Below are 24,190 nucleotides of genomic sequence, written 5' to 3'. Positions count from 1 at the left end.
TGTGCAGACCTTCAGGCCTTGCTGAAGTGTGCAGACTTTTGCATGGAAGGCTCCCTCCCTGGACACATGGAGCCCCCGGACTCTAACATGGTCACAGGGATTTGAGGACAGGGGACACAAGTTTTGGACCCACGCTGATTTCAGACCTACTGCCTGAGGGCCACACCTCCTGCCTCAGCAACAGAGAGGTGGTTCTTGGCTCAGGGTCTGGGGTCCTCAGAACGGGATCTCACGTGTAGTGCAGCGGGGACCTGACTGGTCACGCCAGCCCAGCCCCAGGCTCTTCCTGGAGCAGCAGGTGCGAGGTGCTGCCTGTGGTCGGTGGTCGGTGTGCAGAATGAACAAATGTGGAGGTATCTTTTCTTAAATTCATGCCAAATGTCATAAAGCGCTGCTCATGAACTGTGCCTGCTCCCACTCCCACCCCGTGGGGCACTATTATCACCCTGATAATGTCATTTAGAGAAAGTTCAGAATCCTGGGAGTGAATCTCCGGCCCAGCTCTGAGCCGCAGCACTGAACACCTCTAATTTTCCTGTTTCTCTCCCAGGTGATCTAGTCTAAGACTTAAGCTGGCGTTTCACCGCATGGGCACTGCAGACCCCTAGTTACAGTGGTCAGGTGGTGCGCTGAGTCCTGGTCTGTGCCCCCCTCAGAACGCTGCCCACTCCTGCCCGCGGGATGCACCGTGACCCTCTCATTTTGTTTCGGATCTTTGTAACTTTGCTCGCTAAATCTTAAATAGCCGTTGGCCAAAATGGGTACAGTGTGCCCGAGTAAGGACCCATGGGGCGGGCCGATGGGAGGGCGTTGGTGCGCGTCTCCGGGGAGGGTTTTCTTACCACTGAGGAGGGGCCGGTTGTGCCTGTAGGAGGTCGGCAGCTGGCCGATGTCCTCGGTCCGGTGGCTCATCACCCGGGAGAGATGGCCGGTGTGGTGCAGACTCCCCACAATGATGCTGTGCAGGTACACGGGCTCGATGAAGTGGCAGAGCAGCGCGCCCTGCAGTCCCAGCACATTCCACCTGGAAGGAAAGGGCATCAGTGCGGTGCCCCCGAAGGTGGGTACCCTCTGTGCCCCCAGAGCAGCCTCCCTTCCCTCCTCCCCTCCCCATAGGGCACTGGCTGTGAGAGCCCCCCCTCCCCGCCAGCCCTCCACCTGGGGGTGCTGTGCGAACCCCCTCCCCTCCTGCACTCGGCCCCGGGCTGTGGGGGCTGTGACCCCCCATCAAGCAGGCCAAAGGACAAGCTCCTTGGCACACGGACCGGGAGCAACCCCAGCTTAGGCGACTGATGGTTCTGAGCCCCTCAATGCCGTGCGGGGGTCTGATGGGGGGCTCTGCATTTTAATGAACGCGGCTTCCTTTTCTGGAAAATGAGTTGTTAGATGGACTGGAAGCTACATATTCTCTCAGGGACTTGAAATTAGGTTAAAAAAAAAAAAGACAGTGTCCCCAAAGTAAATCTGAATTTTTCTTTACGTGAGCAGGGAAATATCAGAAGGGAGTTTATTTATTTCAGTTTAGGGAAAAATGCTTTCTCCTCCTTTTGTCCTCAGCAGTCAGAATGACCTGTTGTGTGGAAATTAAATGACATTAATAAATGGCCCTGTTTTGCTCTGAGGAAGATTGTGGTTTTAGAAGCCCAGAGCAGACATGAAGGACAAGGCCGCTCTCCTGTGACATAAATATAGCCCCGGGCAGGTGTTTTTGCTTCTGCAAGCAAAGATGACAGCAGCATTTTAAGACTTTTCCCCCTAAACTTGGGTGGTACAAGGTTACATGTATCTGTTTGAGGCAACGGTTTGTGGTTTCCACTGTAAATAACGTGTTTCGAACCCAACCCACCCTCCGTCGGAGGCTGACATTATGCAGCTAATTTCTTACATCATTGTTCTTTTCATTAATTAACATTTCTCCGCTGTTAGAGCAATTACCGTGGTGCCTCCACGCTGTACATTTCTTTTCATGATTAATAAGGAGTCATTATATTTCCCTTTCCTGAAGCAGTCAATTAACACAGAATTCTTTCCATTAATTACCGCATGTTTAAAACCAGCATGCCCTACCTGGAGAGCAATCTGCTCTGAGAACCTGTGACACCAATCGCTTTAAAAAGTTCTCTTTAAATTTTATTCCGAAAACACAAGCAATTTAGCTGGCGATATTAATTTGCCTCAGAAGCATCACAGTGAATGAGAGACATGTTTTAATCTCATGCAAGAAAAGGCAGCCATCTGGCGGGCGGGAACCGAGAGAGCGAGTCTCCTGCTCTCCCCGCAAACGCGGGTCATTAAAGTAATGTGTTCATCTACATAAAACTCAAATGGAATATAAAAGGTAATATTTATATACAAACAATTTAGTCCTACAATTTAAACAGTCATTGGTTTTATGAAACATTTACTTTAGTCTATCAGATTTGCATAACTTCACTTAAAAAATAATTGTGGTCATTTCTGTAAGTCACATCATTTCTTTTAGAAAGGCCTGAAACTGCTGTCCTTTGGAGATATCTGTGTATCTATGTATCTATATATGTATCTATCATCCATCTATTATCTACCTATCAATCTATCCATCTATCAACGTATCCATCATCTATTATCTATCTATGTATCTTTCTATTATCTATCATCTATTTAGCTAGCTATTATCTAATTTTAAAAAGTACATGTGGCAAAGTTCTGAAGGAGCACACATTTCTGAAGGCCGCACATGTACTTCTCATACTTTGTAGGAGTCCCTTCACTTGATGATGTCGCCTCTGCCCAGGCTTCTGTTCCCACCTGACTGTACAAGCGGGCACACCAGCTGGGGCCCTGGGGAGGCTGTCTTTCCCTCACTTTTCACTGATGAATTACAGAATTCCCACAAGATCCCGGAGAGGAGGTACATGAACTTTCCATGGAAGGAACACTGATGTTTTTGAGGGATTGGGTTCCTTCCCTTAAATCTGAGACTGTATTTCTGGGCAGGGCCAAGGACACACCAGAAAGTGAGGACAAGTTCAACAGAGTCACTTCATTTGGGATTTCGAATACCTCCTTCCCAGATTTGAAGGTACGCCAAGAAACAGAGAGACAGCACATGTAGTGAGTAATCCCTTTCACTCTGGAGGTGTGCAATATTTGTGGTTTAAGTGTATGCTTTACTCCTGACCCACGTGTAGGATCTCCTGCTTTGGGAGACGCTCTTGCAGCAAGGGTCACAGACGTAGTAAATCGCAGTTACGAGGCCAGGTCGCCATTGATGGGATGGCAAAGCGCTCCGGGACGCAGGTGGCTGAAGTGGTGTCTTGTTATCTCTCTGACCGCTAGTGAAGTTTGAACATTCCTTATGAATTAAAAGCAGGTAAATGGACATTTCCCCCATTGATAACAAAGTGCTTGCTTGAAATAAGCCAAGTCTTGAACAAGAAAATTAGTACTTCCAGAAGAGACAGCGCTATCCTGTGGGCCATCCAAGTATTGGTGCTGAACAGACTTCTGGAACATATTCAAGTGGTTCTGAGTCTGTGGGATTGTCAAAAAAAACCCAAATACCTTCTATATCTAGTTCCCTCTCAATAACCTTTATAATAAAGAGAAAATCAGCCTTCTTCTTATCTGGCTATAGGAGTTTAAACTCATTCAGCTAACCTGATCAATAATACCAAATGTCTTCCTGAAAATAAACTGGGGAATTTTCAATGTCCAGGATCGAATGAATATACCTCTCCTTTTGTTCAAACAGCTGATATTTCTGCAATGTTGACAGAGAAAAAAAATCCCTTGTCTGGTTTTCAGTATAGATAATCCCTCAATAAATATCTTTTTGTCTGTTTGTCAATCACGGAATACGGAAATACCAGAGATAAGTGGAGGCAGCGCCTTGGGAAAAGCTGCATTTCTTTCACCAGGAGATGTCGTCTCCATGCTCAGTTCAAGTTGTGGCTTCTAAGGACCAGCGGAAACAGTCGCAGGGGTGAGCCCTCTGAGTCCTGGCTCAGGTGGTCACCGCTGGTGTGTGCCTGGCACATGAGACAGGATGGTGATGACTGTTACATACTGTGGACAGTTGGGGTCCTTGCCTACTGTTTTTGCCACCTTGATGTGGCCCCGTGGGGAGATGTAACTCTGTAAAATTACAGTGAGGTCCGTGGTACCGTCTTCAAGTACCATCAGAGACATACACTTACTTGGCATAAAAATAGGCACATAGATCAATGGAACAGGATAGAGGGCCCAGAAATAAACCCATGCTTATACAGTCAATTAATTTACAACAAAGGGTCTAAGAATACACAACGGAGCAAGAACAGTCTCTAATAAATGTGCTGGAAACACTGGAGAGCTACATGCAGAAGAATGAAACCAGACCACTTCCTGACACCATACCCCCAAATCAACTCAAAATGGATTCAAGACCATCTCCTTATGGATCCCGGCCCAGGAGTCCATGAAGGGGAACCCGGTCTCAGCCCACAGTCTGGCCGAGCTCCTAGCGGATCGTCAACACCAGCTGGCCAGCCATGTGAGCGTGCCATCTAAAGGAGGCCCTCTGGCCCCAGGGAGCTGCCCTGGCTGACCCCATGGAGCCCAAATGAGACATCCTCTTGAGCCCCCGTCCCCCACACTGAAGGTCTGCACACAGAACAAATGACTCGTTTGAGGCCACTAGGTTTGGGGGTGGTTGTTACAGACAGTGGACAAGCCTTGTGCAATCCACTGCATTTTCCCAGGTGACCTTGCTCCCAGTAACCCCTCAGGAAGTCTGGTTATGTCATGGCGACCAGGGTAGCCCGGACAGTGCAGGACCGTGTGCAGTGGATGTGGGCTCTGACTGCAGACGTAGGGGACACAGGTGCCCTGGAGGTCAGGTTGGGGTCAGGACGATGTGCCGCTTCTGTGTGTTTTCAGCTGGAAGAAATTCTGCTTCACATGGTGTCTTGTTTCTGTGCTCTGAAACCTACCTGGGAAGTGTCCTCCCTCTCGACATCACATTTCTGGCTCCATCTGCCCCTGACAGACTGGTATACTGTGAACGCTTTCACCAGACAGACAGCAGCTCTGTGACTAGGTCGTTCCATTCTTGGTCCTGACAAGTTCTGCATATGGGGGGCAACGGTCTCTAGGGTGTGTGGGGTTTCTAGTGCCGAACGTGGGCTCTGTGCTGGGGCTCTGGCTGACTCTCAGAGCTGGACTCCATGACCCCCCTTACAGGGGCTGCATTTGGCCCCTTGGCTCCTGGGGGACAAACGTGACATGTTACTTACTCTAGGGAATATCTTTTGTTTCTTTTGTGAAGATGGAAACTGTAAGGTGAAGAAGCTTCCAACACTGCGTGTACCACACAGGCTCTTTCTGCACAGACCTGTGCTCAAGGCTGTTGCTTCTCAAGTCCCTGGGCCCAGTGTCCTTCTCTCAGCCCCATCACCAGGACCCCCAGCACGTCCAGCCAACATCTGTACTATTCATGAGATGTCTGTGGTCTGGCCTGTACTGCCACATTGCCAACACGCTCTTGGTATTGTCTCCTGTGGGCCAACCAGGTCTCTAGCTTGTTTTGCAGAAACTGAGTTTCTCAGCCCTTTTCAGCGTCCTGGGGTAGATGGCTGTGGATGGTGGGTTGATACTCACATGTGTGCCTGCCTTAGCTGTTGTTGCAAAAGCAGTGGAGGCAGCAGACACACAGTGTCCCTGACTGTTGCTCCTACTTCTCTGTTGGATCCATAGTATTGAATTTATCACTAGAGATTAGGTAAGACTGGTGCAGAAGCTATAGTAAGGTTACCACACAATCTCTGGTACAGGAGGTGCGAGAGGATTGTTAAACCAGGCTGCAAGCACTCTGGGGTTGGGTATCTAGGAAGCACCTATTTTACAAGGACCTGTATTCCGAGACTGGAAAATGACCAACACCTCCAGTTGATTTCTGCAGAGCTGGTGAGGCTGGTGAGACTTCAACAAGACGACCGCCATAGGTGGGGGTTGGGGTGGAGCACAGCCATAGATGGGGGGCTGGGGCGGGAAGGGGGGGTGCTGGGACGGGGAGGCAGGGGGACCCCCCCATAGATGGGGGGCGGGGGGGGGGAGGGGGGGAGGGTGGCATGGCACACAGAGAAAGCACTCTTCACATCTGGAATCTAAGTTTAGAAGTCAGACAGTGCCTCACTCCCCAGAGAACAGCTATAATTTTTTACAGTTCATTTTTATGGAGAAAGTTTTAATCTGTTCATTTAAAGACACATTGTGATCAATAATCAAGCTCAGGTACTTAAAATTAGAAACCATATCTAAAGGAACATTAGTTCCAGAAGATTTAGATTTTTATGTGCCGCTAACTTTGGATTCTCAGAGGCAAAGGCAAAAAGCATGGCTTTGGTTTGCCTATCCTTCTGGGAGGTGGGCGTTTGCCTGTCGGCGAGGCTGTAGATAGCGGATGTCCGGTGCATTCAGGACAGTGCACCATGGCAGTGGCATTGGTGCCGTCTGTCCCTCCCGTCTCGCGGACGTGCAGTGTTTGCTGTTTGATCTTTTTGAAGGGAAGTTGCACTGCTCTTTGCTGTGCTGCTACGCAACGTCAACTTGTGGTTTTGACGGTCAGCTTTCATTGACCCATGAAACGACTCATTTCCCGCAGTTACACCCAGGCTTTACCATGGCGATCTTGAAGGGTGCATTTTGGGAATTGACTTTACTATGACTTTCTCTGGTTCCATAATTTCCAAGGAGCAAATGAGTTGGTCTGAGTAATGCCTCTTACCTGGTTGTTCTGGTCTTCTGGGGCCCTGTGGCACACACCACAAACCGGGGGGTTTCTTACAGTCCCAGAGGCCAGAACACTGAAGTCAAGGTGTGGGCAGGGCTGTGCAGCCTCCAGAGGCTCTGAGAGAGTCTGTGCCAGACCTTTCTTGGATCTTCTGCTGGCTTCTGGCCATCCTTGGTGTTCTCAGCTCGTGGACATGTCACTCCAGCCTCTGTGTCCACCCCCACATGGAATTTTCCTCTGTGTGCCCTCTCCTTGTCCCCAGCTCCCTCTGCCTGTCTCTTATGAGGATCTAGAACCAGCCTGAATAACCCAGGGTAAGTTCCTCCTCTCATGCTTGCCTGAGTCCCATCCTGTAAGGGCACATTCACAGGTTCCGGGTGTGAGGACACCTGAGTCCCATCCTGTAAGGGCACATTTGCAGATTCTGGGTGTGAGGACATGGAATATCTTTTTGGAGGCTACCATCCAGCCCAGTGCACCTGCTGTGGCCCACCCGGAGGTCCCAGCCTGTCTCGTTTATGAGAACCTTCTGTTTCCCCTCTGCCATGGTGGGGTCTATGACCCACGGAGGGGAGTATATCTGAATACATACTTGGAGATTTGGGAAAAAACTTTTGTGTGCAGACATTAGGGGAAACATTCTTCCCAGTAGCAGTCAGGTGGGAGCATCCCAGATGACCAGCGACGGGAGCATGCTGATGGATGGATTGCTCTGAGACAGACTGCAGGGCACCATGAGCACAGGGTGGATAAGGGATGGCCAGCCATCTGCCACAGCCAGGCCTGCACACGGGATAAGGGATGGCCGTCTGTCCACCTGTGCACAGCAGGAACTGTGAGCAGAGGCGGGAGGCTCTGGGTAACCGAGCAGAAGCTTGCGACTGTCTTCTGGGTCTGCTGGGGTATCACCAGTGGTTTCTTCTCTGCTTTCCACCTCGTTCTCCTATCTCTTCATTGGGTTTGACTTTATCATGGAGGGGAAGCCTCTCTGCGGGGTCGGGCTTGCTCTGAGCTCTTCCTCGGCAGTAGCGGGTGTGACTGCTTGGTCTTGATTCTGCTCAGTTGCCCCCATCTGGGGGCCACCTCCAGCCGGGAACTTTGTGGTTTGGTTTGGTTTTCCGTGCAAAGCCAGCTCATCCACACGGGATTGACCTCCCCCCCACCCCCCCGGGTCTGGAGCACTGGGACCACTTTTATTGTCAAGATAGCATTTATGCCATTTCTACAGAATCTACAAAGAAGAAATTATTTCACTTTCAAAAGACTTTGATGACCCAAGAATTTTCCTAGTGATTCTGATGACTTTGTTCCCAACAAAAGAAACCACCTTTCGTTTTGTGCATGTTGAATGTCAAAATTATGTTTTAAGGGAAAAAAAATTAGTCTGTATCTTCATATTTCAAGGTTCTGGGGTGTCTTTTCCCATCAAAAGGGCAGCAATACTCTGATTTGCAGTGTTTGTCTTTTGGGCTTGGGGTAGGGGTCCATCAGGTGCCCCCCACCACTGCGCAGGACACCCCAGGCCTTACTTCCAGAAGGAGCTGAGCATGAGCTCCATCAGGCAAGGGACCCACCTGTGTCCAGAATGAAGCCTTCAGGAGAGGAGATGTGGTTAGCTGTGTTAACTCGGGCACACACGCTTCTCAGGTCTTGGGGCCCCTGCCTTTGGACAGGAGTTTAATGGAATGACATCACCATGCCAGCGGCTGCCCTGTTCACCTTGGACGGTTGCTTGAGCACTGGACTTACTGAGAGAAACCGTATGAGGTTTGCATCTGTAGCTGTGGCCTTTGTCCACTCTCTCTGCATCCTGGGCCCAGAGCCTTGCCAGCTGCTCAGCTTGTGTGGTTTCACTCTACAGGCGTGGCTGGGTGCCGCCCCTCCACTGTCCCAGGCCACAGAAGCCCTGCCCTCCTGGCTGTGACACCCCTGCCCCTGAGATGCAGGAAACCTCGCTGGGCACAGGCCACCTGGCTCCTGGCCAGGCGCTGGCCACCCTCCCATGTTCTCCCCTCTGCAGCGCAGGGCAATCGACAGGGAGGGGACCCCAGCCTGCACATCTAGTGGTAGGAAGTCTGTGCTTCTGAGTCCATTGTCCCCTCACAGGGCTGGACTCAGTTCGTTGCTCCTGGGTAGTCTCGATGAGCCAGCAGCACCATCCACAGCCCCTTTCTGTCTCGAGATGGCTACGTGAGCATCACATCCATGGGCACCTGCCACACTCTGTGTGTTCTACAACCCCGGTGGGGGGCCCAGGGGTGCACATGATTTCTACTCACTCCCTTATATGTAGCATCTGCTGGGGGGGGCGAGGCATAAAACAGGCCACTTCCATGAGACAAGACTCTTCCCAGGTGAAAAATGGTCCTTTGAGGCCAACAAGCACTGATGTATAACCAGCGTTGTTCTTGCTGCTCAGAGGTGGGTGGGAGATCTCCAGGTGACATAGGCGGGGTTCTGCCTGTCACTGAGCCTCAGATCCTTGGGGGGTGGTGGTGGTGTTTCAGGTGGATGGGGGACCAGGCCGAGTGAGCCCTGAATCGTCCGTCTTGAAGGGTAGAAAAGTTGCCTGTGGACAGAGGGATGTACACAGGAGCTCCCATCTCTGAGGAGGGCTGAGCCCCTCGTAATGGGCAGAATTAGTTATGTGATTTCCAGAGAATCCTAGAGGGCTTGTGGAAGAGAGTCATATTGCTGGCCTAGGGGGGATTGACCTTCTCTGTAGTGAGGCTCTTGTCCTTGTGGGGAACAGGGGCACTCGGTCATCTTGCTCACCCAGGATGCGGCTGCTGCTGCAGGGCTGTGGCAGGGTGAGGTGGGGGGTGGTCTTCAGGCAAGGCCAGAGGACACAAAAGACCAACTGGAAGCCGTAGAGAATACGCAGGCAGTGTGAGCACTTATCCAATGGCTGGAATCCAGGAAATGTGTTCACAATATCTTAGGGCTCATTTTAAACCACTGTAAAAATTTCAAGCTTTCTATAACATGTTGTGCTGTAAATCCGTGTTTACAGTCTTACCGCTGACGTTGCAAAATGACGTCAATTGTTAGTCACGAAATCGTACTCAGGGTACGTATGGTGCTTTAATTTACATTGCTTACGTGTCATTGATCCAAAAGTGACCCCTGTGTATTGGTTTTGATCTCTGGGAGGAGAGAACTAATGTTGCTGTGCTGGTTGTTTAGGTCTTTAGACATTGGCGGCTCCCTGTTCATTACACACGGATATGAAGGGATTTGCAAATCTGGTGGATGCACTTTCTTTACCTTAATTAAAAATACAATTTTATTCATTTATTTTTATCTAAATACAGAAAAGTCACATGTGATAGGTACTTAAGTCAGCCAACTATTTCTGTTTCATGGCTGCTCGACTACAACTCCACCTGCGATTGGAGAAACTTCTGAACTACTGTGTGGACACAGCTTGTGGGTCCAAGCAGCTTTGGGGTCACACCCTTGGGATGACAGTCAGCAGTTAGACTTACTTGTCTGTGACCCTTCCTGACAGTCTCTGGGCAGCACAAATAACCGTTAGCGTTGGCAGCCGGTGGGCAGCGTGAGGGGTCAGTGGAGGCTGGACCCCTGCATCTGACAGGCCGTCTAGGCCATTGGAAGGAAGTAGGCCCTTAGCTTCTGGTTCCCATTGGGCCCCCCGAGCCACACTTTTCACGTTGGACGTTGTGGCTGCTCTGGGCATAGACAGGTCACGTTGGTGCGGTATTTCCTGACCGCCAATGGGAGGCACCTGTTTGTGCCGCGTGAAGGCACAGAACTTCAGGGTTTGGCGCCTCATCAGATGGGGGAGTGGCTGGAAAGTCCGAGACGGCTCTGTCTTTCCTGCTGTTCTCCCGCAGCAACAGCCAGGAGCTTCCACGTGTTCACTGATGACTGTCCTCGGCAGCCCCTGCTGGCTTGGTCGTCTGCTCCCGGTCTGGCTGCCTCACAACGTCCCACACGCAGGCTCTGGGGTTCAGATGCCAGGACTGCCTCCGTCACCCTTTCTCCTATACCTGTCCACTTCTCTGTTTCTCTTGCAAGTGTGAATGTGATGTAGTGCTCAAGGGGTGGGTGGACCAGGGTAGGAAGAGCAGGCAGCCCCATGGGACCCACTAGTGACATGAGGGACGGGAGGGTGGTGCCCTTGTCAGCCTCCGTGGGGACGACCTTGCCCACGTGGTGCAGACTGAAGCCAGATGCCTCCGGCAGGGGCTGATTGTGGACGGTTCTCCCAGGATGCCTGTGTTAGGAAGGCAGTGTGTCCGCACTGGTGGGGGGTTTGTTTGCTTGGTGAGAAGGATGAGCTGTGTGACGACAGCACAGCCAGGGTCAGGCCAGCAGATGTGGGAATGAATGAGAGGGAGACGGGGCTAGGGAAGCAGAGGGAGGATGAGAGGGGGCACCAGGGAGGCAGGCTCTGGCCCCCAGAGGAGTGATGAGGGGCAGCATTGGGACTGGGGTCCCAGACGGGATGGGACAGGCCTGTGTCTCCCGCCTGCACACACATGCCTGTTTTGATTCCTGTCCTGATGTGTTCACGTCCTCCCAAGTGAGAGGACACACATGTCATTTCTAGTGTCCATAACTTGGTAAGGTCCTGCATGACTCTGATGTCACTGGTGTGCTGCTAACAGCCAGCTCTCCAGAAAAGAAAAGGCACTGATTTGTAACCTTTGCCAATTTCCATGGTGTAAGTACCATTCCTGTGGCCAATTTCATGGGGCTGGTGTGAGGCCAGTGAGCACAGATTTGGGACAAGGTGTGCAGGAGCTGACATTTTGTGGACCTCCGAGATACAGACACAATGGGTGTGGAAAGGGCACAAATAACAGTAAATAATTAGGAGGCGGTGAGTTTTGAGTGTTTCCTGCCTTTATTTTTGATATAACTTATTTAGCTGTGAGTCGCTGTTATCTGACTCGTATTAACAGCTAAGTCTGACAGTCGGTGTTCAAAGTTGCCTGAAAACCATCAGCTCATCAGCCATGTTGGCCCTGGAGGCCCTGGAGACCCTGCCCAGCCTGTGGCGTGTTGCGCTTACAGATTTGAGAGCCAGGTGGGTCCTCCCCCAGCCATAGGCTCCTGAAAGGCGGACGTGACTTGCACATCTCCGAGCTCATACCCACACTCTCCATGCAGAACCTCAAATGTGCCAGGATGGCAGCATCAGCTCTCCAAGTTGGAACACTTTCTCTGTGTTTCTGTAGGAAGAGTCCTTATTTGGAACGTTACTGAAGCCCTAGGCGTGATTTCGTTTCTGTACAGGACAGAAAACAGACGCACATGTACATCACCGGGTGGTCCCTTTGTGAAGCCTCTGCACAAATCACGTGTGTTGCAGACGCTTGTGGTCTTAAGTCACATGCCAATGTGTGCTCCCGTTCAAACCCTGCCGTGTGCGCCGACATAACTCACGCATTGGTGCTGACACCCTCGACTTGTGTGCGGGGCCATGCAGACACTGCTGCACCACAGCGCATGATCTTCCTTCATCATCGCCGCCATCCTTGGCCCAGTGTGCAGGGGCGCCAGCAAGTACTGTCTAGCAAGAGCCACACCTGCACCTCACTGTGGAGAGATGGGCCCTGAGCTTGGCCCTTCCATGCAGAAGCAAGCAGTTCCTGCATTTTTGGGGTGGGGGGCGGCAGAGACAGACACGGAGACACAGACACAGGGGGAGGCAGAGAGGAAGAGAAAATGGGGCTGGGGGGCAGTAGGAAGGTGGGTGAGGGCTTGGAGAGATGAATGAGTGAGGGGAGGGCTCTGTGTGCCCCTCACTGGCCCTGCTACTAGATGTAGGGACCTGAGCTCAGTGCACGGAGAGGGACTGCCTGCGGGGCTGGGGTCCACCTGGCTCTGTCCATTAGTTCCTGGCTCAGCTCAGGGAGAGACAGCTGACCTTCCAGGCTGCCCAGAGCTGTGATGGTCAGTGTCTCCACACGTGTACCCAGGGTACCGTGTGAACCCCCTGAGGGGATGCAAGTGGGCTTTTGTTTTTCCAGATGTTATTAAAAAAAGTGGAGCCTGGCTTCGGAGCAGGTGCATCGCCGTGGACACACCTGTGAACAACGGCCCTGCTGTGCGTTCTGTATCCCGGGTTTGATTTGCTGCCGGTTGACGTTTAAGGTCCCAAAGACAATGAAATCACACTTCTGCAGTGTTAATTCACTTCATTCTTCCAGGGAGTCAGAGAGTTAATTTAGAAGCCCAATGTGATCTTCAGGCACCCAGAAGATTTCCGTTGAGTGAAAACTGCCCCTTTTTTCCTGCTTCTTGAATAGATGAGATTATTACAAAGGAGGAATACATTTTCTTCTGGAAGATGAGCTGCTTGACGAGTCTGGGCTGTTCGTTTGATGCAGAAATCAGTGCTTTGATTTATTGTCATTAGGCTGTCCTGTCGCCTCTGCTGGCCCTGACAGTCACAGCCAGGGAGGTAGGTAAATGGCCCTACTTTCCCTGTAGCTATTTGGTAATTCCCCAGGGGAATTTGGCTTTGCCACTCAGCCTGAGGAGGCAGGGGCGCCATGTGCAGGGCCTGCAGTGGCCTGGGGCAGGTCTGGGTCCCCGGCCCACCGACAGTGGCTTCCCCTCGCTCTGCCCTGTCCTTGCTCTTGCCTCACCCAACAGCTCCTCTCTTGGCCTCCCAGGAGACACACCGCATCTCCTGGTAAAGCAGGCGTCTGGCCAGTCAGCAAACACCTGCAGAGCAGTGGGCATGCCCAGCCCTGTGCTAGGTGTCGTCTGACCGACCGATGGGCAGACAGTCCTGCCTCACTGGTGTCCACCTCCCGGGAACCATACCTGGGAGGGTGCACCTTCCCTGGGCCCTGTGGGGACACCCTGCCACCCTCTTCTTGCCTCCAGGTCCCCCCGTGGTGGTGGCACATTCTAGGTGTGGTCCTCCATTGCTTGCACCTGGTCTGGCTTCCCTTGGGCCTCCACATCACCCCCACCCCTTAACCTTGCTCTCCTGTCTCTGGTGAGTTCCAACCCGAGGGCTTTCCAGGCCAAGAACCTTGGGGACAGCAATGTGGCTGGGTGGGGTGGGGCTCGCCCCAAGACCCCATCTACATAGAACTCACTATTTTTACTTAGTTTACAGATTACAGATTAATGAGCATAACCAAGTGTCCAAGAGATGTTTTGATGCACTCTTAACAATAACCTCATTGTTACTGTCACCATCAGGGTGGGTCTGGAACAGTTTACGGCTGTCTTGGGGCAAACTCTTGCTGCAGTGTTCCCTCCCTGCCATCCCCAGGTGCTCTGGGATGGTTTCCAAACCCAAGTGACAGGAACGCTCCTCTGTGGGGATGGCATCTGGGAGCACAGGAAGAGGGTGGTGGGGTCGTGAGCAAGAGGGCTCTCCCTGGGGACAAGGTGCCTTTGAGAGGCACCTGCATGCCCTTTGTAAATCCCTTTCCTCCTGCTGGCTCCCTGCCCAGAGCCTTCAAGGGGGGACTTTCGATGTTCCATCTAAAAAGAGACTCTTTCCTGGCACAGAGGGGGAACTCCCACCCAGCTGGCATCATGGGTGGACACGTTTTCTGGAAGGTCTGTCACACTTTAGGGAGATCTGATGGCAGGGCCCACATGCTGGAGGCAAGAAGGCCCAGCTTTCTGGAGAGCTGTGGGGTCTGTGAGGTGGGCTGGATACTTGGGTGGGGAGTGGCTCCCAGGGCCGTGCTCAGCAAAGGTGGGCCTGGAAAGCTCTGTCTGCTTCTCGATGGCCCCGTGAGCCAGCCTGGTGGAGCTGGACCACTGTGATGCTGCCCTGAGCCCGTGTTTCTGTGAGAGTGCCTGCTGGCCGCAGCCTGCAGCAACCAGGCCCTTGCTTGGGCACGCACATGCAGCTGAGAGTGTGGCCTGTGAGAGAGGCAGAGGGATAAGGCTTCCTGCTCCCCCAGGACACCTTCCCTGTTCCACCCTCACTCAGACCTCGCCAGGCCGCAGCCACCTGGGCGGAGGTGAGCAAGGGGGCCGTTACCTGGCAATCTTGTCTGTGCAGGACATGGTGACCAGTTGCTCACCCAGCAGGACGCCATCCCACGTCTGTACGGTGCTGGGGCCCCGGACGGGGACGGTCCCTTCCCCAGACTCGATCTTGGTGCGTAGATGTCCACGGAGCTTCCTGACGATGTGTTTACTGCTGTTGACTAGGAGGTAAGAGGCAGCTGTGAGAGGCTGGGACCCTGTTTGTGCAGAGGGTGAATCCCCACCCAGAGTGGTGTGGGAGGAGGGGGGCCCCCGTGCCGTGGACACCTGCTAGTCTGGGGAAGCACAGATAAGTGTCCCAGTGGAGGGGAGCAGTGACTGGTGCAGAGCTGGGCTCCAGAGTGCCACCTTTAGACCAGGTCAGCTGACTTTGTATAATGGGCCAGACAGTAAATTATCAGAGGCTCTGTGGCCTTTTGGCCTCTGTCCAGCCACTCACTGTGCTGCCACAGCATAGACAGGTCAGTGAATGAGTGTGGCTGCATTCCACTTTATGGATGCTGAAATTTGAGTTCCATATAACTTTCATTTGTTGTGAGATATTACTCTTTTCACCTTTCTCAGCCATCTAAAAATGTGAAAACCATGCTTCATTCACGGGCCATACAGAAGGAAGTGGGTGGAATCTGGCCTGAGGGCTGTGTTCTGTAGGCCCTACGTTTCCTAGCTCCTTAACCTTGGGAAAGTTACTCATGACCACTGTGACATAATTATTGCATCTTAAACTAGGGCGAATCATGATGCCTGCCTCCTGGGCTATGGGGGTGGATGAGATAGGGCATGGACAGTACAATAGGGTGTCCATTGTCACCCAGGGTCTCTATGAGGACGAGATGGAGCCTATGACTGGTTCCTGTGGGTCCCTCATGCCTCCATTTCATATTCTCCTTTCCTTTCTGGAGCCCCCTTCCCCCCCCCCCCACACACATAGAGGCACACACACCTACGCCACACCCCATAGTCCATGGTTATTTGGAGAACTAGCATGAACAAGGTGAAGATTGTTTTTATCCTTTCTTTAAAAAAGTTCTGCACATTAAGTCTGGATTATATTGGGATATGGAAATGGTTAACTGCTTTGCATACAAATGATATATAGCACAGTTATTCCAGCATTTACATACATATGGTGACATGCATGGATACTAAAGATACTTCCTTTAAAAATGTTCTATTTAAGTTTTGAAGTCCTGGAAATAGGATTTCTCTCTTATTTATCATTACTGAAGGCATAAAATAATAAAAAATATGTGGATTTATATAGACACCTTCTTTTATAGATCTCAAAGTAATTTCCAGTCTATTTTATCATTGTTTGTAGGAACTGAAGTTCTTTGACTACATTTCCATTGTACCTCAAGCCTATGTCTTAGGGAGAAAGATTGCTGTACTCCTTGAAGAAAGTAAACTTTTAAGAGGTTTCAGATTGCTTTTTGATCCTCACCAATGAGGTACTTGATGAGATCCAATTTTGACTGATCTGTAAGTCATCCACAGAAGGAAGAACCAAGATGAGAGACTGAGCCCTGGGTATGCAAGCCAGGGATGCCCCACAATGATGACAATGAGGGTACAAATCTCTGTTGCTTTCAATGGCACTAGGAAATCAGATGATGACAATGACTCTGGTGGTGATAGTGATGATCATCATGACAGTGATGGTGATGATGATGATGGTAATGGTGATGCTGGTGGTCATGATGATGATGATGATGGTGATGGTGATGATGGATATGGTAATGATGGTAATGGTGATGATGGTAATGGTGATGATGATGGTGATAGTGATGATGGAGATGGTGATGATGGTGGTGGTGATGGTGAGTGGTGATGATGGTGATGGTAGTGATGATGGTGATGACGACAATGATGGTGATAGTGATGATGGAGATGAGGGTGATGGTGGTGGTGATGAGGGTGATGATGGTGGTGTTGATGGTGATGGTAGTGATGATGGCGATGATGACAATGGTGGTGATGACGGTGACAGTGATGATGGAGAAGATGGTGATGATAGTGATGGTGATGGTGACAGTGGTGATGATGACGATGGTGATGATGGTGATGATGGTAATGGTGATGATCGTGGTGATGATGATGATGGTGATGATGGTGATTATAATGGTGGTCAGGATGGTGATGTCGATGATGGTGATGATGACAATGGTGGTGATTATGAGGGTGATGGTGACGATGGTAATGGTGATGAGGAGACATGATGATGACAATGATGTAGAAGATGATATAATGACAGAGATGATGACAGTAATGGTGACGATGGTAAAATGAACATCAAATCATTCATATGACTCAAGACGCTCGAGCAAACATTTACTTTGACCTGACTCTTTACACTGCCCAGGTGGGGTCTTACTTATCTCATCAACTTCCTGTGGCAGGCAGCACTGGGAGAGTGGAGGACCAATACACCACAGTTTACCACAGTGTCATAGAGCTTGTCATATCCCCCTATGATGGGGATATTTTCTCAGGGAATATGGTACTTTCTGCCCCTCTCTTTGTATTAATTATAGTGTCCTTGTCATTCTCTCGGTGCTCCAACTGTTGTGTAATTTTTCAGACTTTGGAAGTTGCCTGATATATTGTAAGGCTTTTCTAAATTCTTACCCTCTGCTTCTGCACAACTGACTTTCCATGCAGTAGACTTTATGGTCCGTTAATGCCCTGACAACAGGGAGTCCTGGCTTCAGTCAACAATTGGTTTGTAGGAGTTAACTCAAAGTTCTCAGGTGGATTAATTTTGCCTGAAGAGCCAGGTGCATGAGGCACTCCTGAAAAGTGTTTATTTTTGGAAGTGCTGTGTCTCGGGCTGCCTTCCCCAGCATGCTCCCTGATGAGCGTGATCCATCCTGGGGGTGGGGGGGTGCTCTGAGTGTTGGTGAGCCCACTTCCTCCAGTTCTTTCTTGCCTTATTGTGAGCGGGGAGAGAGAGCTAAAGTTGGCACTTGAAGCAGAACAAAACAGCAGTCCAGCCAGAGGCTGCATGGACTGGATCTGCATGGGCTGTGGCGTAGTGCACCCGGGAGACCCTGGGGGTGTGCAGTGTTGAGACCCTGCCTGCCTTGTGCATGCAGATACCCCCAAATCTATAGGAATATTCTAATCTGCTGCTAGTACTCTAAGTCCTCAGAGTCTTCATTATGGCATTTATCAATTTCGAGCCCTTACCTGTGAAGATGGATGTCAAGATAAAGTAAGGATTGTCATATGCTTTACAGGGTTTTCAAGTGAATGTTTAATTTTTAGGAGACTGGAAAGAAAGCAGAGATCAATGGCAATTGAAGGAGCCCACCTAGGGAGCACAGCTGTGTCTAAAGAGTGAGACATGGCTGCTGCAACGCCGTTGGCAGAAAGAGAGCCAGAAATGGGGGAGAAAGGAGTAGGAATGGAAGACAGTATTTCTAAGCAACAGATAAACTTTTAATTTCTAAATCATCTTTAAAAGGTGTATGAATCCCAGAAGGTACACCTACGGTGAGATCCAGTATTTACTGTAATAGTGTCTGCATCATCTATCGTGTAGTCATGTGGGTGTCCTTTGTCTTATGTGACACAGCGGTGATCGTGATGGTGGTCAGTTATGAGGTCATCTGAATGTGTTTTTTCTATGGTGCACTGATATTGTCATATGTTGCACACGTCTGTGACTCAGTGGGCAGAAACCTGAAGATAGGGCTTTCAGGAATGTGCTTTAGACTTCCAGACTTTGTATGTGATTTTGGTCTAATCTCTTGAACTCCCCTAGGTACAACCAATGGAGCAGGCTTAGAACATACTGGCATTTAGTACGTGCTCGTGAGATATGATGCAGTCATGCCCTTTGTCATAGCATTTGGGGGAAGATGGAGGGGAGAATTTACGCGGTTAAATCTTGGAAAATGGCAGTAAGAACTGAGTTTCCCAGGTTATTTAAAAGATGCACCATGAAAGACATTTGCATTAATGATGTTGGTGAGTCAAGAGGATGGTGCTTGCTCAGCCGCAGTGAAGGGCCCTGGATCTTGTCTATGGAGGCTCCCCTCACAGCCAGCTGGGGCCAGCCCAGCTCTGCCCACAGCCATTCAGGACATGACATCACCCTTGTGGCTCTGGCCTTGGGGAATGAATGGAGTTGCTCTGGGTCGCCAAGACCAATGACCGTCATAGCATAGGCTCATCCCTACTGGTAAGAGCCTTGTCCACCTGCCCTCCACGCCAGCCTGGCCCCTGCAGAGACTCTGGGAGACCCCTTTTGCATGCAGACCCAATCTGGGCAGGAGGCCGCTAGGGGATTTTGAGTCCTGTTGCTGGAAACACGTCAGATTCTCAGAACACTGGGGAGGTTTTAAAAGTTCCCCACTCTACCCTGAATACACCAGAATCTTAGGAAGAGTGGCGGCAGGAAGCCACATTTGTGAGACTCCCCAGGTGATCCCGATAGAGAAGCCGGGTTTGGAAACAGCTCGCCTGCTGGCAGGCAACACGCCTTGCAAACATTTCAGACCGATTGGTTTTGATTTCACTTTTAAAGACTCCATGAAGGAAGAATTACGATCTATCTAGATGAATATTTTTGAGGAAAAAAATAAAACTGGGGAATTTAGAATTTTTTGAGCTGCAGGCGTCTGAGGGAGGTGAGGCTGCTTCATAGCACAGGGCTCAGTGTTGTCTGAGACATGGACAGGGCCTTAGGGACTTCGGGGTCAGGGAGTCATGGACCCATTAGAGCCCCTGAGACAACAGGGCCAGGCATCGTGGGTGGTTGGCCACCATCGCTCTGTGGCACTTGCTCTTGGAAACACCAGGTCAGATTCGGTTCTCTGCTGGGCCTTGCGGCATGTGACACTGGCTTACTGGCTGTCCAGACCTCTCTACAGAACTTCCTTGCCACACTGTACTCTTTAGACGAAGGGGAATGATGTCAGCAGCTGTGTCCAGAACTTTCTCTTAGACTCAGTATGTGATTCAGGTGTGATTACAGCTCCTGATGCATCACACACCTGTCGAGATGTGTGTGTTCACATGGGTGTCCCTGTGTGTGTGCACGTGTCTTGTGCGTGTGTGTGGGGGAGGAGAGCCCGGAGCACTGTCGCTTTCTGCCGAGCAGAGGAGGCTGAGGACAAATGCGGGGATGTGGTGGGCAGCAGGTGGGGAAGGTGCGGAGGGCCTGGGGAGGTCTCTGCTCCAGCGCTGGGGCTCCTGGGCACGGGTGGACCCAGCACATCTGTGTCCATGCACCTTTGGGGCTGTGATTCCAGAGCCCCGTTTAGGAACATGGAGCCGGGCTGGATTCTCCAGGGTTACCTATTGGAGGTAGAGGCGCTGACTTCTGGGAGTGGATGGCCCCACAGGCCTGCACATCCTGCAGGGACTTGTCCCCACTGGCTCCCTGGCAAGAGCCCCTGAGAGCAGAGACCCAGTTGCCCACATCTCCCCTGTGCGCCCTCCTTCTGAAGCAAAGGCCTGCACTGGGCGATGGCTGCAGGTTCCCTGGGAAGCCCTTCCATGCGGGGTTGGCAGGAGCCAGTGTTGGCTTTGCTGAGAGTGCAGGGAGGTGATGTGTGCTCTGGCTGGGAGTCTGAGTCCAGACTTGCCGAGAGCCCCTCCTCGGTGGTCCTGGGGAGGAAGTTCCAGAGGCTGCGGTCTAAATAACCCCCGCACCTAGGTGGCTTAGGTGGTTGAGTGTCCAACTTCGGCTCAGGTCATGATCTCATGGTTCATGAGTTTGAGCCCTGCGTCGAGCTCTGTGCTGACAGCTCAGAGCCTGGAGCCTGCTTTAGATTCTGTGTCTCCCTCTCTCTCTGCCGCTGCCCCACTCGTGCTCTGTCTCTCTCTCACAAATAAATAAACGTTAAAAAAATTTTTTTTTAAATAAGCCCCAGCAGCAGCTCATTCCTGCCTGGCATATCTGTGGTAAAAATGTGAGGAAGATGCTCTATTTTCTTCCTAGCAGCACCTGCCGCTTCTAAAAGCACCAAGAAATAAAAGACATCTGTGTCAGGAAGTGAGCCCCAGGGTGCATCTGAGGATGTATTTGTTTGTTTTTCTGAACCACTGGCTTTGCTAGTTGGAACCGGGGCGGGGGTGGGGGGGGGGAGCTGGGAGGCTGTGGTGGGTGCTGGGCGCAGAGAGGCAGGGGGACACAGTGGGTCTCAGGCTGTCCCCACTTGGCCATGCCGGCCTCAGGAGGAAGTGGGTAAATTAGGGCCGGCCCTGAACATTCTGCCAGACCTCTCCTTCCAGACCTCAGGGCTCCTGGGTCTTCATGACGCCAGACTTTCGGGAGCAAATGGAAAGACAGTTCTAAGCAGCTGTCTAATGGAGCACAGTTCACAGTTTTATACAGGAAGCCGGTCTCCTGGAGATCCAGCTTGATGAACCCTCCAGGAAAAATGAATCTGTCCCATTTTGTTTCTCTTCCTTTCTCTGGGATATGTGACAGTGAAGGGTCCCTGCTCTACCCTTGTGGGGGGGGGGCACCTGCTGTCACCTGCCAGCTCCCGGGGAAGCTCCCCGAAAGGCCCCTATATTTAGGGAGCTCCCTTATCCTGACTCTCAGTTGCATTTGCTTTCCATAGGGTGTGGCTCTGGGCTGGATGTTTGTGTTGGACACACAACTTGGACCAACTCTTGTGTTGAAGCCCCAGCCCCAAGGGGATGGAGTCAAGAGGAGGGAACTCTGGGGGTGATGAGGCCATGAGGGCCCCCCTGATGTGATCAATGCCCTTGGGAGGGAGCCCCCGCAGAGCCCCCGTACCTCCCCACCCACGTGAGGATACAGCGGCTCCCCCAGACACTGGGTCCTGCACTCCCCGTCTCCAGATTGTGGGCAGCCAATGCCTGTTGTTTCTAATCCACCCCAGCTGTGCTGTTGGGTTCCAGCAACCATGGGGGAAGAGAGGGGTGACACTTACTCAGAGCCACACTATGGGGATCTCCCCGACCACTCTCCACAGGGGAGAGTGAGGGTCTTGGAGCAAATCTGGAGAAAAGGGGAATGGATCTTTCTGGACAGGCTGCAATCCGTGTTAGAGAACTAGGTTAAGTTCAGTACACGTAGGGTTTCTCAAAAGTGCTCTTCCTCTGCACCTGCTTTATCTCAGCAAAGCCTGGGCATTCAGAAAGTGCTTCTCTGTCCTTCCACTGGCAATTAGAACACAAACGCAGCCTTCCGTGGGGGAAATCAGATGCCAAAAATAAACCTTCCCTACGCGTGTCTCGTCTGCTGCACCTCAACTGAAGATTTCCCGGGATGAGTCAGCGTCTTTACTGGGACCAGATACCTCATAATATACGCGTCTAATTTCACTGCCTGCCTCAGACGGTCTGCCTGGTGCTGCTTTTGGGAGGGGTCTGTGTGTGCATGTGCACGTGTGTGCATGTGTGGGGGTGCATGCACGCACGGTACATGTTGCACGCACGAATAATATCAGGGAGAGAATTTACTGGCACTCTGGAGCAGCTGAACACTCTTCCCGAGATGCTGATGTCATCAGACCCACACAGGAGAGGCCGGCTGTGTCCCCGCACTCCAGAACACAGCGTCCCCTCTGTTGGGTGGACCCCATCTGTCCACATCTGCTCTGACCAAACGCTCAAGAGGGCAGGTCCTGCCCAGCGCTCACACCGGGGTTTGCTACCCGGGACGACACCCACTGGTGGCTTAGTTACACATAAATAAACACGCTCAGCGTTATTCTCTGCAAAGCTGCAAACACAGGTGAGCAAAGCCACCTGGACCTGCTCTTTCTCTGCGTAATTCTCTCCCCATCTCCTCCCCTCTCTTGTGCAGAGCGGGGCAGGGGCCGCTGATCAACTGAAATGAGGCAGAGAACCATAGCAATTAAATAGCTAATTTTAGCTTTTCAAGTCACCCTGCTCTCAGCGATGTGGGCGAGTCACACGAGGGTTTGGAGGCTGAGGGGGCAGCCAGGCCACACGAGTGAGCATGCTCAGCGCAGAAAGCCTGGCCCAGGGGCTGGCGGAGGGGAGGGGGCTGTGTCTTACGGTCGGCTGTGATCTCGTAGGGTGAGTGCAGCCTGGCATCTCCACAGGGGGACGTGCTCACGTAGAGATGGAACAGCACGTTGTCCCGCAGCCGGTAGCCGCCGTCCTTGGACCGTTCGAATATCGAGTGCTCTGAGTCCTCCCGCCGCTTGCTAGGGTCAGAGAGAGGGTCCTCGTCACTCATTATGAACCAATAGGAAAGGCGCCCATTGGGCCGATGCCTTTGCATCTTATTTTGTGTCTTATTTCCCCGTGTCTTTCTCGTTGCCCTCTGCCTACTGCATCTAGAGCAGGTGGCAGTGAAATGGGGAAGGGGGACCCAGTGACAGCAGTTCTGTTCTGTGCCCCCAGCCATGTGTCCGGCCTCAAGAGGGCACCACTCCAGATGCCTGTGGCTGGGTTTGTGGGGTGCTGTAGTCGTGTGGAGACACTGCCCTTTGGCGACCACCTTGCTAGAGGCTGGACGTTTGTGTCCCCCAACTTAATATGTTGGAGTCCTGCACCCCAGGATGTCAGTGTCAGCACGTGGGGCCTCTGGGAGGGGAGGAGGCCATGAGGTGGGGCCCCCATGATGGGATTAGTGTCCTTATGAAGGAGACCCCAGGGCACCCCCTCGCCCCTTCCACACATGAGGAGGACACAGGAGAAGACACTGCCTGTGACCCAGGATGCAGCGTCTCATCAGACACCGGACCTGCTGCCCCTTGAATCCTGGACGTCCAGCGAGAGCTGCGAGTGACTGGGAGCTTGTGGTGTTTTGTGGCGGCCGCTTGGGCCTGAACAGTCCCCATTACTGGGGGGATAAGCCTGTTACCAGGCGTGTCTGTACGTGTGGGCAGGCGGGGCGCGTGCACCTTGCAGACCATCTGCTGCAGCCACCCGTGGGCGAGCAGGTGCCCCAGGAGGGAGGCCAGAGGAGAAGGAGGCCTGGCATTTCAGGCTGGCCAGCGCTCAGCGGACGCACCGTCTGGGTCACAATGTGCTGTGGGCAGACGGCCGTCCACACAGGCCCGTCCCTGGGGTCGCCGCTTACCTGAGGTGTAGCTCCAGCTGTGCGTACAGGAAGTGGACCAGCGCCCTCCGGGCCACGATCTCCGCGTGGCAGTCATTGACCACCAGCCCCTGGTCATTGATGTGCTCGCCGCTGATGCACTTGGTGCCTGAGGACAGGACGATGACCTGTGCCTGCCTGACGTCCAAGCCTGGGGGACAGAGAGGGCATCATCAGACCCCCATCAGACCCCCTCCGTCAGATCCCCCATCAGACGCCCGTCAGAATCCCCATCCGTCAGGCCCCTGTCAGAACCCCCCCTCAGATTCCCCCTGTCGGACCTCCCGTCGGACCAACCCCCCCAGACCCCCGTCAGGCTCCTGTCAGAACCCCCTTCAGACCCTGTCAGACTCCTGTCAGAACCCCCTTCCCGTCAGATCCCC

At 52.1% G+C, this 24,190-nt stretch overlaps 1 protein-coding gene across 2 annotated transcripts in view; it reads right to left on the bottom strand.

Annotated features, from left to right (window-relative positions):
- ADARB2 (adenosine deaminase RNA specific B2 (inactive)) overlaps nucleotides 1-24,190 on the bottom strand; it is a 427,099-nt gene that overhangs the window by 19,063 nt on the left and 383,846 nt on the right. For both annotated transcript variants that reach the window (XM_040451565.1, XM_040451564.1), the window contains 4 exons: nucleotides 23,790-23,958; nucleotides 22,757-22,908; nucleotides 14,742-14,910; nucleotides 843-1,024 (listed from right to left, as the gene is read on the bottom strand). In XM_040451565.1, the coding sequence (XP_040307499.1) occupies nucleotides 843-1,024; nucleotides 14,742-14,910; nucleotides 22,757-22,908; nucleotides 23,790-23,958 (672 nt within the window). The remainder of the gene's footprint in view (nucleotides 1-842; nucleotides 1,025-14,741; nucleotides 14,911-22,756; nucleotides 22,909-23,789; nucleotides 23,959-24,190) is intronic.

Source organism: Herpailurus yagouaroundi, unplaced genomic scaffold (assembly GCF_014898765.1).
Source record: "Herpailurus yagouaroundi ecotype Mexico unplaced genomic scaffold, PumYag 203, whole genome shotgun sequence".
NCBI classification, from domain to species: Eukaryota; Metazoa; Chordata; class Mammalia; order Carnivora; family Felidae; genus Herpailurus; species Herpailurus yagouaroundi.
This window is presented reverse-complemented; position numbering and strand designations above follow the sequence as displayed.